This window comes from Globicephala melas, chromosome 10, assembly GCF_963455315.2.
Source record: "Globicephala melas chromosome 10, mGloMel1.2, whole genome shotgun sequence".
Classification (NCBI taxonomy): domain Eukaryota; kingdom Metazoa; phylum Chordata; class Mammalia; order Artiodactyla; family Delphinidae; genus Globicephala; species Globicephala melas.
This window is the reverse complement of record NC_083323.1, coordinates 53838020-53854541: the sequence shown is the minus strand read 5'-3', so window position 1 is coordinate 53854541 and position 16522 is coordinate 53838020. Positions and strand designations below refer to the sequence as shown.

The 16522-nt window shown below is 39.7% G+C and overlaps 1 protein-coding gene across 4 annotated transcripts in view; it reads right to left on the bottom strand.

Moving 5' to 3' along the window:
• The window catches only part of TAFA2 (TAFA chemokine like family member 2), a 551710-nt gene that overhangs the window by 157849 nt on the left and 377339 nt on the right, over nt 1-16522 (bottom strand). For all 4 annotated transcript variants that reach the window (XR_009565590.1, XR_009565589.1, XR_009565591.1 and 1 more), the window contains one exon: nt 7392-7498. Coding sequence is in view for 1 of the 4 variants with exons in the window: in XM_030866430.2 (XP_030722290.1) it covers nt 7392-7497 (106 nt within the window). In the remaining 3 variants the exon portion in view is untranslated. The remainder of the gene's footprint in view (nt 1-7391; nt 7499-16522) is intronic.

Here is a 16522-nt window from a genome sequence, read left to right as displayed (position 1 = left end):
CACTCACCAGCAGGATGATAACCAGCCCTAGGAACCCCCAGACCCTGTCCACACCCACCATCAGGACAACACCAGCTTGAGATACCTTGGACTTCTCAACAAGCTGCCCTGGGATTCAGTCCCATTTACGAGTGGGCCAACATCAGCTTTTGGTCACCCTGGAACCTGTAGCCAGCCATGTGAAGAACCAGCCCCACCTACCAGCAGGCCAACACTAGATCCAAGAACCCTGGCCTGCAACCCCAGGACCCAGCTCTGCCCATCAGTGAGTCAACACTAGCTCCAGAACCCCAAAGGCTTCCATAGCCAGCCTCCATACAAGGCAGAGCCTGGCAACCAACCAGACCCTGGGCCAGCCACATCTACCAGACTGCCCACAGTAGTCAGCCCACCACAACAGAAGGACCCACACAGTCTAAATAGGGGGGCACCACTAGAGCATGTAGCTCTGGTGATCAGAGAGGAGTGTGCTGTTGGGACGCAGAGGACATCTCCTACAAAAGGCTACTTCTCCAAGGTTGGGAAAAACAACTAAACTACCAGATACATAGATATTAAAAGTGGTAAATGAGGTGGCAGAGGAATATGTTCCAAATGGAGGAACATGTTCCAAACAAAGGAACAAGATACAACTCCAGAAGAAGAACTAAATGGAGATAGGCAATTTATCTGATAAAGAGTTCAAGGAAATTATTATAAAGATGATCAAAGAACTCAGGAGAAGAATGGATGAATAGAATGAGAAGTTAGAAGTTTTTAAGAAAGATTTAGAAAATATAAAGAAGAATCAAACAGATATGAAGAATACAATAAGTGAAATAAAAAATAAGTTAGAAGGAATCAACAGTAGATTATATGATACAGAGGGCTGGATCAGTGAACTGGAAGGCACAGTAGTGAAAATCACTGAAGCTGAACAGAAAAGAAAAAAAAAAAAAGAAATGAGGATGTTTAAGAGACCTCTTGGACAACACCAACCATACTTACATTCACATTATAGGGGTCCTAGAAGGAGAAGAGAGAGAAAAAGGAACAGAGAACATATTTGAAGACATAATACCTAAAAACTTCACTAACCTGGGAAAAGAAACAGAAATCCAGGTCCAGGAAGCACAGAGTCCCAAAGAGGATCAACTCAAAGAGGAACAAAACAAGACACACTGTAATTTAAATGGAAAAAAATAAAGAGAGAATAGGTGCATTGGCCAAGATGGTGGAGTAGAAAGACCCTGAGCTCATCTCCTATCATGAGCACACCAAAATTACAACTATCTGCAGAACAACAATCTATGAAAAAGACGAGAACGAGAAAAAGATTTTTCACAACTAAAAACCTAAAGAAGGAACCACAATGGGACAGGTAGGATAGGAAAGGTGGGCTCACAATATAATCAATTCCCATACCCCTGGGTGGGCGAACTGCAGCCCTGGGGTCCTGCACTGAGAAGACAAGTCCCCAGAGCATTTGGCTTTGAAGGCCAGTGGAGCTTAATTTGGGGAGTGCCAGGACTAAGGGAAACAGAGACTTTACCCTTAAAGGCCCACACAAAATCCCATATGCACTGGTACCCAGGGCAAAAGCAGTAATTTGACAGGAGCCTGGGCTAGATCTAACTGCTGGTCTTGGAGAGTCACCTGGAGAGGTGAGGGGTGGCTGTAGCTCATTCTCGGGACATAGATACTGTCAGTAGCCATATTAGGGAGCTTTCTACCACATGGACACTGCTGCCGGCAGCTGGCATCATGGGATCCTCCCTCTGGCTCAATAGTGCCAAGACCTGGTCCCACCCAACAACCTGTAGGCATCAGTGCTAGGGCGCTTCAGGCCAAACAACTAACTGGGTGAGGACACATCCCCACCCATCAGTAGACAGGCTGCCTAATGACTTCCTGAACCCACGGCCACCTCTAGACACAGCCTTACCGACCAGAGGGCCAAGACACAGCTCCACCCACCAGTAGGCAGACACCAGCCCTGCCATCCAGGAAGCCTGCACCAGCCTCTAGACCAGCCTAACCCACTAGGGGGCAGACACCAGATGCAAGAAAATCACAGTCCCTCAGCCTGAAGACCTAGTCCACCTACGGCAAGCTAGACCCTACCCTGGGACCAGTGGAGCCTGGGGCCTGGGATCTGGGCCCTGGGCCCTGGCCCTGCAACTAGCAGGCCAACACAAGCTTCAGGACACCATGGACCACATACCCAACTGTGTCAGGAGCCAGACCCCTTCCCACCAGTGATCTGATACCAGCTCTGGGATCCCTGGGCCCTGCAGCCAGACTCCAGGACCCAGCTCTGCCTGCCAGTAGGTGGAGCAACAGCTCCAGAGTCTTCTGGACCCTCACTCCTACCGCCAGTGAGGCAACATTAGCCCCAGGGCCCCTTGGGGTTCTGCAGTCAGCTGCCTCATGACCAGGCCCCACTAGTCAGTAGCTAGCAACATCCACACAAGGCAGGGTCTGGTAATCAACTGGGCTAGGGGCCAACAAAGCCCACCAGTCAGCCTACATAGTCAGCCTGCCACAACAGAAGGACCTAGGCAGCCCTCTCAGGGGGAATTCTGAGAGCATATCGTTTGGATGACAAGAGGGGAATGTGCTGCTGGGCACTTTTTTTTTTTTTTTTTTTTTTTTTTTTACAGAACTAGAATGAATAATTCTAAAATTTGTAGGGAAACACAAAAGGCCCTGAATAGACAAAGCAAACTTGAGTAAGAAGAACAGAACTGGAGGTGTCACACTCCCTGACTTAAAAGCTACAGCCATCAAATTAGGATGGTATTGGCATGAAAATAGAAATACATCAATGGAACAGAGAGCCCAGAAATAAAGCCATGAACTTATGGTCAATTAATCTATGACAGAGGAGGCAAGTATATACAATGGGGAAAAAAAAATAGTCTCTTCAGTAAGCCGTGGGAAAACTGGACAGCTACAAGTTAAAGAATGGAATTAGAACATTTTCTCAAACCATATACAAGAATAAGCTCAGAATGGATTAAAGACTTAAATGTAAGACCTGAAATCATAAAACTCCTGGAAGAAAACATAGACAGAACACTCTTTGACATAAATCATAGCAATATATTTTTGGATCTGTCTCTTAAAGTAATGGAAACAAAAGCAAAAATAAACAAATGGGACCTAATTAAACTTAAAAGCTTTTGCACAGCAAAGGAAGCCATCAACAAAACAAAAGACAACCTACTAAATGGGTGAAAATATTTGCAAATGATATGATGGATAAGGGATTAATATACCATATACATAAACAACTCATACAACTCAAAATCAAAAAAACATACAACTTGATTAAAAAAATGGGCATAACTGAATAGGCAATTTTCCAAAGGAGACACACAGATGGCCAAGAGGCACATGAAAAGGTGCTCAACATCGCTAATAATCAGGGATAAGCAAATCAAAACCACAATGAGATATCACTTCACACCTGTCAAAATGGCTATCATAAAAAGGATCACAAATAATAAACGTTGGCAAGGATGTGAAGAAAAGGCAACTCTTGTACACTACTGGTGGGAATGTAAATTGGTGCAGCCACTATGGAAAACAGGATGAAGTTGCCTCCAAAAACAAAACAAAAAAAATAGATCTACCATATGATTCAACAACTCCACTCCTGGGTGTATATCCAATATATCTGGATAAAACTATAATTTGAAAAGATACATGCACCCCAATGTTCATTGCAGCACTATTTACAATAGACAAGACATAGAAGCAACCTAAATGTCCATCGACAAATGAAGGGATAAAGAAGATGTGGTACATATATACAATGGAATACTACTCAGCCATAAAAAATAATGAAATAATGCCATTTGCAGCAACACAGATGGACCTAGAGATTATCATACTAAGTGAAGTAAGTCAGACAGAAAAAGACAAATATCATATGATATTGCTTATATGTGGAATCAAAAAAAAAGATACAAATGAATTGTTTACAAAACAGAAATAGATTCACAGACATAGAAAACAAGCTTTTGGTTACCAAGTGGGAAAGAGGTGGGAGAGGGATAAATTAGGAGGTTGGGATTAACATATACACACTACTATATATAAAATAGATAACCAACAACAACCTACTGTATAGCACAGGGAATTATACTCAATATTTGTGATAACCTATAAGGGAAAAGAATCTGAGAAAAGAATGTGTATACACATACACACACACGCAGACATATATGTGTATAACTGAATCACTGTGCTGTACACTTGAAACTAACACAACATTGTAAATCAACTATACTTCAATTAAAAAAAAATTCACACGCAAACTCTAATTCGAAATTTTCATACGCTCAGTGCTCAAAGGAGTCTTATTTACAATAGCCAAGCTACGGAAGCAACCTAAATGTCCATCAAAAGATGAATGGATAAAGAAGATGCAGTACACACACACACACACACACACACACACACACACACACACACAGGAATACTACTCAGCCATAAAAAGGAATGAAAATTTGCCATTTGCAACAACATGGATGGATCTGGAGGGTATTGTGCTTAGTGAAATAAGTCACACAAAGACAAATACTGTATGTTATTAAAATAAACAAATGAATATAACAAAACAGAAACAGTCTCACAGATATAGAGAACAAACTAGTGATTAACAGTGGGGAGAGGAAAGGAGGGAGGGGAAGCATAGGGATAGAGGATTAAGAGGTACAAACTATTATGTATAAAATAAGCTACAATGGTATATTGTACAGTACAGGGAATATAGCCAATATTTTATAAAATCTTTAAATGGAATATAATCTATACAAATTTTGAATTACTATGTTGTATACCTGAAATTAATATAATATTGTAAATCTACTATACATCAGTAAAAAGAAATAACTTGAACAACTTTCTTAGTACTACCACTTTGGAAAAAAGCCTTTCACATAATCTGGTAAGACTGAAGATATGCAATGCCCTGTGACCCAGAATTTTGCTCCTTGCAATGTGCTCTTGAGAAACCCTTGCAATGTGCACCAGGAAAGAAGTAGAATATTCATAGAAGCATAGTTCATAATGACAAGAAAATAGAACACCAACTGTTCAGGTACAAGAGAATAAATACATAAATTGTGGTGACTTCATACAACAAAATATGGGGCAACGGTAAAAAAAAAAATTAGTATTAACTATAGTTACCATCCAGTATAATGAATGTCACAAATATATTGTTGGGCAAATTAGCAAATTACAGAAAAACACAGTATAATACTATTATGTAAATTCAATAACAACAGAATTAAGCAGCATGCCATTTGGATAGGTATAAATACATGGTGAAATTATAAATAAAAGCAAGGGAATTATGATCACAAAATTTAGAATAGTGATTTTCTTGGGTAAGGAGGCAAAGGAATGAAATTAGAGTGGCAGACATCATCAGGTTCAAGAGAATTAGATATGTTACATGTCTCAACTCGGGGGTGAGCACACTTGTGTTCATTCTATGAATAGGTCCTAAAACATACATGTACATTACACTTATTAAATGTAAAACAGTTTAAACAAAGGGGGCATTTTGCATGGAAAATGTAAAGGGAAGAAAGAAAAGAAAAGGGGAAAGAGGGAGAGGCAGAGAAACCTTTCCTAAATTCTTCCTCCAAAATATTCTTGGTAGGGTGGAAATGGATCAGCAAAACAACACAAAAGTTTATCTTCTATAATGTTTTAGAACTTTGAGTTTGGCACTTTGAGTTTTCTGAGTCAAAGTATAATCTCTTATGTCCAAGAAATATATTTTTCGGCAAAAAGTAAGAAAAGATCTTAGTTTTGGAGTTAGCATAGAACATAACACAACTTAAAAAGTCTTAAAAACAGCTTTAAAAATTGTATGCAATATTCACTGCAGAGCAGTCCTCATGAATGATTCTCTTAGAGATCCCATCACTTGGCTTTGGAGATGAGAAAGCATCCTTATCATGAACCCTTGCTTTGCTGGAATGACACCCACAATTACTATGAATCTCCCCCAAAGCTCTCAATTCTACTTTTATAGGCTGGGAAGGTGCACTGGGGTGACCATGTATGGGTGATGTGTCTTCTCCTGTTAAGCCCAAGGCATGGGGCCTGGACCCAGTGGTTTGCCCCTTTTTACAAGGTAAGTATTTAAGGCTGCTTTGTCCTTCAGTTTGGTTTACTGTAGCCAATTTGGAGACACGTGAATAACATCTTCCTTAACAACTTCTTAATTTTATACCAGTAACCCTTATTCAAGAGAATTTAAAGTTTTATCTGTGGATCCAAGTGCTGTACTAAAGAAAAGAAGAAATGCACACACACACACACACACACACACACACACACACACACACACTGTGGGGCAAAAACAGGATTGTGAAATATGAAGGACCTCTTTATAAAATTCATATTTTGAAAGATGACTCTTTTTGGTTTTAAACACAGGGGGGAAAGATTTTGTCTTATAAGCATCCCTCCCTCACACCACCTCTTTCCATTCCCTGGTGTACTTGTTCCGTAATTAAATGCACATGTGTAACTATTTTAAGTGTTACAAAATTCAAGGCAGTCTTAACTTTCTCTTCAATCAAAAATAAAACAAGAAAGTAAGTTGCTAGTCTGTGGACTTTACAGAGGAAAGAGAACAGAATTGTAAAATCATATTTCACAGAAAAATCTAAATTGACTTTTCAGGTTATGAATACTTGATTATGGTAGGGACAGTCCAGAAATAGACTAAAATAAAAGTAAATGGAATTTTAATTCATTTGGAAAAAGTATTCACTATACTGAGTCTTATGCTCAGAAAAGAGAACAGAAAGGGCATAATTTTGAGCTGTCAAGCTTAACACACACATATAAAACAAATATCGTCACCCTGTTCTATGGCAGAATTGAGCCTTCTCAGTATCATACTGGGGTAGAATCAAAAGAGTGGCCAAAGATGTACTCTGGCATGAAGAAATATGATCTACAAAAAGCACGGAAAGGAAATTTACATGTATACGTATTATTAAGACACATATCATTAAAGATGGTTTCATTATAGGATGATTGCAATTTGAAACTCATCTTTATTACGTGTCAAGTCAACATTTTAACATCATTATCTTAAAAATGGAAATGCTAAGAAGAAAACAAAGTCACGATTCCATACTCTTTGAACATTATTTGCAGAAGTGTCAGTAATCCTGGAAACATTTAAATAATCATTCATTACCTATCAAAGCCATATTAAGAATAATTCTTTCTGCATTTTTACTTAAAGAGAATTGCCATGGGCAGACCCACATTTAGTAAAATTAACTGACCAGTAAAAGCAGAACATAATAGTTTGTGTTAAAGGGAGTCCCCTTCCTCAGAGAGCTGAGGAAGAAAACAGAACAGCTTACCTTTATGATGGTTTGCACTGGACACAACTTTCCCCCACAAGGTTACAATAAATATTATTATTAGCAGTTTTCCTTTTGTTGCTTTCTGTAAGTATCTCTTACTCATCCTGCAAATAAAAAAAATAAAAATAAAAATCCTAAGTATGTGAAACCATTGCTTTTCCATTATAACTGTGCTACATTTAAAGCTTCCCATGACACCTTAACACCTCAATTTGCATTCCTTATATTAAAATGCTATTCACTGTATATAAACTATGAACAGAAAAAATATTAAAGTTTTCCAAATAAAGTACCTTGATACAATGCAAGAGGTAAGAGAGGCCCTACCTCAGTCAATCTTATTTCACTTAACAGCCTAAATCAACTGGGAAACATTACCATTTTTCTTTCCATATAAATATAGATTCAACTTATTCAAAAAATCCAAGGCACAGTTGTTTGAATAATCTTTAAAAAAGTGACTTATTCTACTTTAAGAAAAACAAACAAAACAAAACCTTCTTCAAGGCCAGGTCAAATGGTCAGGGTAAACAGTTCAGATAAAATGTGTGTGATGAATCCCTGCATAGAATAAAGTCACTTCAAATCTATTATTCCTAATGTGTTTTTAAAAAGTCACCTTACAGGCTTCCCTCGTGGTGCAGTGGTTGAGAGTCCGCCTGCTGATGCAGGGGACACGGGTTCGTGCCCCGGTCTGGGAAGATCTCGCATGCCGCAGAGCGGCTGGGCCTGTGAGCCATGGCTGCTGGGTCTGCGCGTCCGGAGCCTGTGCTCCGCAATGGGAGAGGCCACAACAGTGAGAGACCCGTGTACCGCAAAAAAAAAAAAGTCACCTTACTGTACAACACTGCTACCAGAGATACACAGATGTTTTAATATTACTGGAATCTACCATGCTGTACTTTATGAGAAGTAGAAGAAAAATGGAAAAGCAAAATGAAAAATATCAGGTTAACATTTTCAAGTTGAGACTACAAAACTCAGGAAAGCGAAGCAAAGTTATAATAAAATAATAGCTACCCATAATAAAAATTGAGCAACTACTTTCTGTAGCACCTAATACAATATTATTTCAATTGTTTTTCAGGACGAATTGGGGATGTTGGTATGTCTAACCCCATTTGCAGATGATGAAATTTGGAAATTTGCTGAGGTCATGTTTAATGATAGAGTAAAAAGTCAAATCCCAAATAGTCTAAATCTAAAATCTTTATATTAACTACTATATTGCTAAGGGGTAAGTGAAATATATAAGATATAATCCATCTGCATTTATTATGAGGCAGATAAAATATACATCCATCACCCTGTGCCTTCTCGGATCCTATTTTGAACTCTAATCTTGTTTGACCTACATTCTTGCCTTCACTCTACTGCAAGTTTGTGAGGTCACTTCCTGACCTAGATTGACTCCCCTTCCTCGAGTTCTCTAAGTTATCTTTTTCCTTACACCTTCACTTCCAAAATATACTATATCCAAAAGTATGACTCAGTGGTGGCAATGATGGTTGTATAATTTTGAAGAGAAGTCATTCACACCGATAAGTGGATGAAAAAATAAATTGATATATTACTTATATTTAATATGGGTATACATGAACACTTCTTGGCCTGGGGAAGTTGTGCGCGCCGATTCAGATGTTGAGGAGACAGCGCAGTATGACTAAGAACACAGACTTACCCCCGAGTCAGATTGTTTGGATTTGAGTCCAGGCCCTCCTGGTTTTTAATTCTGTCATCTTATGCGAGTTTCTGGATCTCCTGCTTCAGTTTCTTCTTCTCTAATGTGGGATATGTATGTGAAAAGCCTGGCCCAAAGGCTGGCATGTATAGGGGCTCAAAAAGAATGAGACCAGAAAGTGTTCAGGCATTTGGATGTTTTGTTCCTTGAATGCATGAGAGGCCTGTGGAGGGAGATGACTGGAGAGAATTTCAGTGGCCCCAATAGCTGCAAGTCCTCCACGGACCTTGGTCTTGTGACATGTCTAGATAATGTACAAAGGAATAGGTGTTTGATCTTTCAGATTAGATTGCTTGGTTTAAAATCTGGCTTCCTGCCTACTTTCTATATGACTTTGGACAAATTACTTAACTAAGAGTATTTTTATTGTATTTAAAATGAGAAGGGGAGACCTTCAAGATGGTAGAGGAGTAAGATGTGGAGATCACCTTCCTCCCCACAAATACATCAGAAATACATCTATATGTGGAACAACTCCTACAGAACACCTACTGAACGCTGGCAGAAGACCTCAGACTTCCCAAAAGGAAAGAAACTCCCCACGTACCTGGGTAGGGCAAAAGAAAAAAGAAAAAACAGAGACAAAAGAATAGGGACAGGACCTGCCCCTCTGGGAGGGAGGTGTGAAGAAGGAAAAGTTTCCACACGCTAGGAAGCCCCTTTGTGGGCGGAGACTGCCGGTGGCGGAGGGCGGAAGCTTCGGAGGGGTGCAGGGGTGCAGAGGGCAAAGCGGAGAGATTCCCGCAAGAGGATCGGTGCCGACCAGCACTCACCAGCCTGACAGGCTTGTCTGCTCACCTGCTGGGATGGGTGGGGGCTGGGAGCTGAGGCTCCAGCTTCGGAGGTCAGATTCCAGGGAGAGGACTGGGGTTGGCTGCGTGAACACAGGCTGAAGGGGGCTACTATGCCACAGCTAGCAATCAGGGACTCTGGGACAAAGTCTGGAACTGCCTAAGAGGCAAGAGACCATTGTTTTGGGGTGCCCAAGCGGAGTGGATTCAGAGCACTGCCTGAACGAGCTCCAAAGACGGACGTGAGCTGCGCCTATCAGTGGGGACACCAGAGACGGGCATGAAATGCTAAGGCTGCTGCTGCAGCCACCAAGAAGCCTGTGTGCGAGCACAGGTCACTATCCACACCTCCCCTCCTGGGAGCCCGTGCAGCCCGCCACTGCCAGGGTCCCATGATCCAGGGACCACTTCCCCAGGAGAACACACGGGGCGCCTAAGGCTGTTGCAACGTCATGCCGGCCTCTGCCGCTGCAGGCTCGCCCCGCACTCCGTGCCCCTCCCTCCCCCGGCCTGAGTGAGGCAGAGCCCCCTAATCAGCTGCTACTTTAACCCCATCCTGTCTGAGCGAAGAACAGATGCCCTAAGGCGACCTACACGCAGAGGAAGGGCCAATCCAAAGCTGAACCCCAGAACCTGTGAGAACAAAGAAGAGAAAGGGAAACCTCTCCCAGCAGCCACAAGGAGCAAGAGAATAAATCTCGGCCATCAACGTGATGTACCCTGCATCTCTGTAATACCTGAATAGACAACGAATCATCCCAAAATTGAGGCGGTGGCCTTTGTGTGATTTTGTCTGTAGAGCTTTGCTTTTACCATTTGTCCTACGGTTCTATCCGTTTTTTTGTTTTTTGTGTTTTTTTTAGTATAGTTTTTTAGCTCTTCTTATCATTGGTGGATTGTTTTTTGGTTTGGTTGCTCTCATCTTTCTTTTTTTTTTACTTTTTAATAATTTTTATTTTTTATTTTAATAACCTTCCTTCCTTCCTTCCTCCCTCCCTCCCTCCCTCCCTTCCTCCCTTCCTCCCTTTCTTTCTCTTTCTTTCTTTCTTTCTTTCTTTCTTTCTTTCTTTCTTTCTTTCTTTCTTTCTTTCTTTCTTTCTTTCTTTCTTTCTTTCTTTCTTTCTCCTTTTTCTTCTGAGCTGTGTGGTTGACAGGGTCTTAGTGAGCCCAGCTGGGTGTCAGGCATGTGCTTCTGAGGTGGCAGAGCTGAGTTCAGGACACTAGTCCACCAGAGACTACCCGGCTCGATGGAATATTAAACAGCAAAAGCTCTCCCAGAGATCTCCATCTCAACGGTAAGACCCAACTCCACTCAAAACCAGCAGCCAGAGTGCTGGACACCCTACACCAAACAACTAGCAAGGCAGGACCACAACCCCACCCATTAGCAGAGAGGCTGCCTAAAATCATAATAATGTCACAGACACCACAAAACACACCACTGGACACGGTCCTGCCCACCAGAAAGACAAGATCCAGCCTTATCCACCAGAACACAGGCACTAGTCCCCTCCACCAGGAAGCCTACACAACCCACTGAACAAACGTTACCCACTGGGGGCAGACACCAAAAACAACAGGAAATATGAACCTGCAGCCTGTGAAAAGGAGACCCCAAACACAGTAAGTGAGGCAAAATGACAAGACATAGAAACACACAGCAGATGAAGGAGCAAAGTAAAAACACACCACACCAAAAAATGAAGAGGAAATAGGCAGCCTACCTGAAAAAAAATTCAGAGTAATGATAGTAAACATGATACAAAATCTTGGAAATAGAAAATACAAGAAACGTTTAACAAGAACCCAGAAGAACTAAGGAGCAAACAAACAATGATGAACAAAACAATGAATGAAATTTAAAAATCTCTGGAAGGAATCAATAGCAGAATAACAGAGGCAGAAGAATGGATAAGTGACCTGGAAGATAAAATAGTGGAAATAACTACCTCAGACCAGAAAAAAGAAAAAAGAATGAGAAGAATTGACAACAGCCTCAGAGACCTCTGGGACAACATTAAATGCACCAACATTCGAATTATAGGGGTCCCAGAAGACGAAGAGAAAAAGAAAGGGACTGAGAAATATTTGAAGAGATTATAGTTGAAAATTTCCCTAATATGGGAAAGGAAATAATCAAGTCTAGAAAGCTCAGAGATTCCCATAGATGATAAATCCAAGGAGAAACACGTCAAGACACATATTAATCAAACAGTCAAAAATTAAATACAAGGAAAAAATATTAAAAGCAGCAAGGGAAAAGCAACCAATAACATACATGGGAGTCCCCATAAGGTTAACAGCTGATCTTTCAGCAGAAACTCTGCAAGCCAGAAGGGAGTGGCAGAACATATTTAAAGAGATGAAAGGGAAAAAACTACAACCAAGACTACTCTGCCCAGCAAGGATCTCATTCAGATTCGACAAGGAAATCAAAACCTTTACAAAACAAGAAAAATCTTAGAGAATTCAGCACCACAAAACAGCTTTACAACAAATGCTAAAGGAACTTCTCCAGGCAGGAAACATAAGAGTAGGAAAAGACCTACAAAAATAAAACCCACAACAATTGAGAAAATGGTAATAGGAACATACATATTGATAATTACCTTAAATGGAAATGGATTAAATGATCCAACAAAAAGACATAGACTGGCTGGATGGACACAGAAACAAGACCCATATATATGCTGTCTACAAGAGACCCACTTCAGACCTAGAGACACATACAGACTGAAAGTAAGGGGGTGGAAAAAGATATTCCATACAAATGGAGATCACAAGAAAGCAAGAGTAGCAATTCTCATATCAGACAAAATAGACTTTAAAGACTATTACAAGAGACAAAGAAGGACACTACATAATGATCAAGGGATCGATCCAAGAAGATATAACACTTGTAAATATTTATGCACTCAACATAGGAACACCTTGATACATAAGGCAAATGCTAACAGCCATAAAAGGGAAAATCGACAGTAACACAATCATAGTAGGGAACTTTAACCAATGGACAGATCATCCAAAATGAAAATAAATAAGGAAACACAAGCTTTAAATGATACATTAAACAAGATGGACTTAATGGATATTTATAGGACATTCCATCCGAAAAAAACCAGAATACACTTTCTTCACAAGTGCTCATGTAATATTTTCCAGGATAGATCATATCTAGGGTCACAAATCAAGGCTTGGTAAATTTAAGAAAATTGAAGTCATATCAAGTAACTTTTCTGACCACAACACTATGAGACTAGATATCAATTACAGGAAAACATCTGTAAAAAGTACAAACACCTGGAGGCTAAACAATACACCACTAAATAACGAAGAGATCACTGAAGAACTCACAGAGGAAATAAAAAAATACCTAGAAACAAATGACAACGGAGAAACAACGACCCAAACCCTATGGGATGCAGCAAAAGCAGTTCTAAGAGGGAAGTTTACAGCAATACAATCCTACCTCGAGACACATGAAAAATCTCAAATAAACAACCTAACCTTACACCTAAAGCAGTTAGAGAAATAAGAACAAAAACTAATCCCAAAGTTAGCAGAAGGAAAGAAATCATAAAGATCAGATCAGAAAGAAAAGAAATGAAGGAAATGATACCAAAGATCAATAAAACTAAAAGCTGGTTCTTTGAGAAGATAAACAAAATTGATAAACCATTAGCAAGACTTATCAAGAAAAAAAGGGAAAATACTCAAATCAATAGAAATAGAAATGAAAAAGCAGAAGTAACAACTGACACTGCAGAAATACAAAGGATCATGAGAGATTACTATAAGCAACTCTATGCCAATAAAATGGACAACCTGGAAGAAATGGACAAATTCTTAGAAAAGCACAACCTTCTGAGGCAGAACCAGGAAGAAATAGAAAATATAAACAGGCCAATCACAAGCACTGAAATTGAAACTGTGATTAAAAAACTTCCAACAAACAAAATCCCAGAACTAGATTGCTTCACAGGCAAGTTCTATCAAACATTTAGAGAAGAGCTAACAGCTATCCTTCTCAAACTCTTCCAAAATATAGCAAAGGGAGGAACACTCCCAAACTCATTTTATGATGCCACCATCACCCTGATACTAAAACCAGACAAAGATGTCACAAAGAAAACTACAGGCCAATATCACTGATGAACATAGATGCAAAAATCCTCAACAAATTACTAGCAAACAGAATACAACAGCACATGAAAAGGATCATACACCATGATAAAGTGGGGTATGTCACAGGAATGCAAGGATTCTTCATTATACACAAATCAATCAATGTGATAAACCATATTAACAAACTGAAGGAGAAAAACCATACGATCATCTCAATGATGCAGAAAATGCTTTTGACAAAACGCAGCACCGACTTATAATAAAATCCCTCCAGAAAGCAGGCATAGAGGGAACTTACCTCAACAAAATAAAGGCCATATATGACAAACCCAAAGCCAAAATCATTCTCAATGGTGAAAAACTGAAACCATTTCCTCTAAGATCAGGAACAAGACAAGGTTGTCCACTCTCACTACTATTATTCAACATAGTTTTGGAAGTTTTAGCCACAGCAATCAGAGAAGAATAAGAAGTAAAAGGATTCCAAATCGGAAAAGAAGTAAAGCTGTCACTGTTTGCAGATGACGGGACACTATACATAGAGAATCCTGAAGATGGTACCAGAAAACTGTTAGAGCTAATCAATGAATTTGGTAAAGTAGCAGGATACAAAATTAATGCACAGAAATCTCTTGCAGTCCTATCCACTAATGATGAAAAATCTGAAAGAGAAATTAAGGAAATACTCCCATTTACCATTGCAACAAAAAGAATAAAATACCTAAGAATAAACCTACCTAAGGAGACAAAAGACTTATATGCAGAAAACTATAAAACACTAATGAAAGAAATTAAAGACGATACAAACAGATGGAGAGATATACCATGTTCTTGGATTGGAAGAATCAACATTGTGAAAATGACTATACTACCCAAAGCAATCTAGAGATTCAGTGCAATCCCTATGAAACTACAAATGGCATTTTTCACAGAACTAGAACAAAAAGTTTCACAATTTGTATGGAACCACGAAAGACCCCGAATAGCCAAAGCAATCTTGAGAAAGAAAAACAGAGCTGGAGGAATCAGGCTCCCTGACTTCAGACTGTACTACAAAGCTACAATAATTAAGACAGTATGGAACTGGCACAAGAACAGAAATATAGATCAATGGAACAGGAGAGAAAGCCCAGAGGTAAACCCACCCACATATGGTCACCTTATTTTTGATAAAGGAGGCAAGAATATACAATGGAGAAAAGACAGCCTCTTCAATAAGTGGTGCTGGGAAAACTGGACAGCTACATGTAAAAGAATGAAATTAGAATACTCCCTAACACCATACACAAAAATAAACTCAAAATGGATTAAAGACCTAAAGGTAAGGCCAGACACTCTAAAACTCTTAGAGGAAAACATAGGCAGAACACTCTATGACATAAATCACAGCAAGATCCTTTTTGACCCACCTCCTAAAGAAAGGGAAATAAAAACAAAAATAAACAAATAAACCTAATGAAACTCCAAAGCTTTTGTACAACAAAGGAAAACATAAACAAGATGAAAAGACAACCTCAGAATGGGAGAAAATATTTGCAAATGAAGCAACTGACAAGGGATTAATCTCCAAAATTTACAAGCAGTTCATGCAGCTCAATATCAAAAAATCAAAAAACCGAATCCAAAAATGGGCAGAAGACCTAAATAGACATTTCTCCAAAGAAGATATACAGATTGCCAACAAACACATGAAAGGATACTCAACATCACTAATCATTAGAGAAATGCAAATCAAAATGACAATGAGGTATCACCTCACACCAGTCAGAATGGCCGTCAACAAAAAATCTACAAACAATAAATGCTGGAGAGGGTGTGGAGAAAAGGGAACCCTCCTGTCCTGTTGGTGGAATGTAAATTGATACAGCCACTATGGAGAACAGTATGGAGGCTCCTAAAAAAATCTAAAAATAGAACTTCCATATGACCCAGCACCCACTACTGGGCATATACCCTGAGAAAACCATAATTCAAAAAGAGTCATGTACCACAATGTTCATTGCAGCTCTATTTACAATAGCTAGGACATGGAAGCAACCTAAGTGTCCATCGACAGATGAATGGATAAAGAAGGTGTGGCACATATATACAATGGAATATTACTCAGCCATAAAAAGAAACGAAATTGAATTATTTTAGTGAGATGGATGGACCTAGAGTCTGTCATACAGAGTGAAGTAAGTCAGAAAGAGAAAAACAAATGCCGTATGCTAACACATATATATGGTATATTAAAAAAAAAAAAGTTTCTGAAGAACCTAGGGGCAGGGCAGGAATAAAGACGTAGACATAGAGAATGGACCTGAGGACACGGGGAGGGAGAAGGGTAAGCTGGATGAAGTGAGAGTGGCATGGACATATATATACTACCAAATGTAAAATAGATAGCTAGTGGGGAGCAGCTGCATAGCACAGGGAGATCAGCTTGGTGCTTTGTGACCACCTAGAGGGGTGGAATAGGGAGGGTGGGA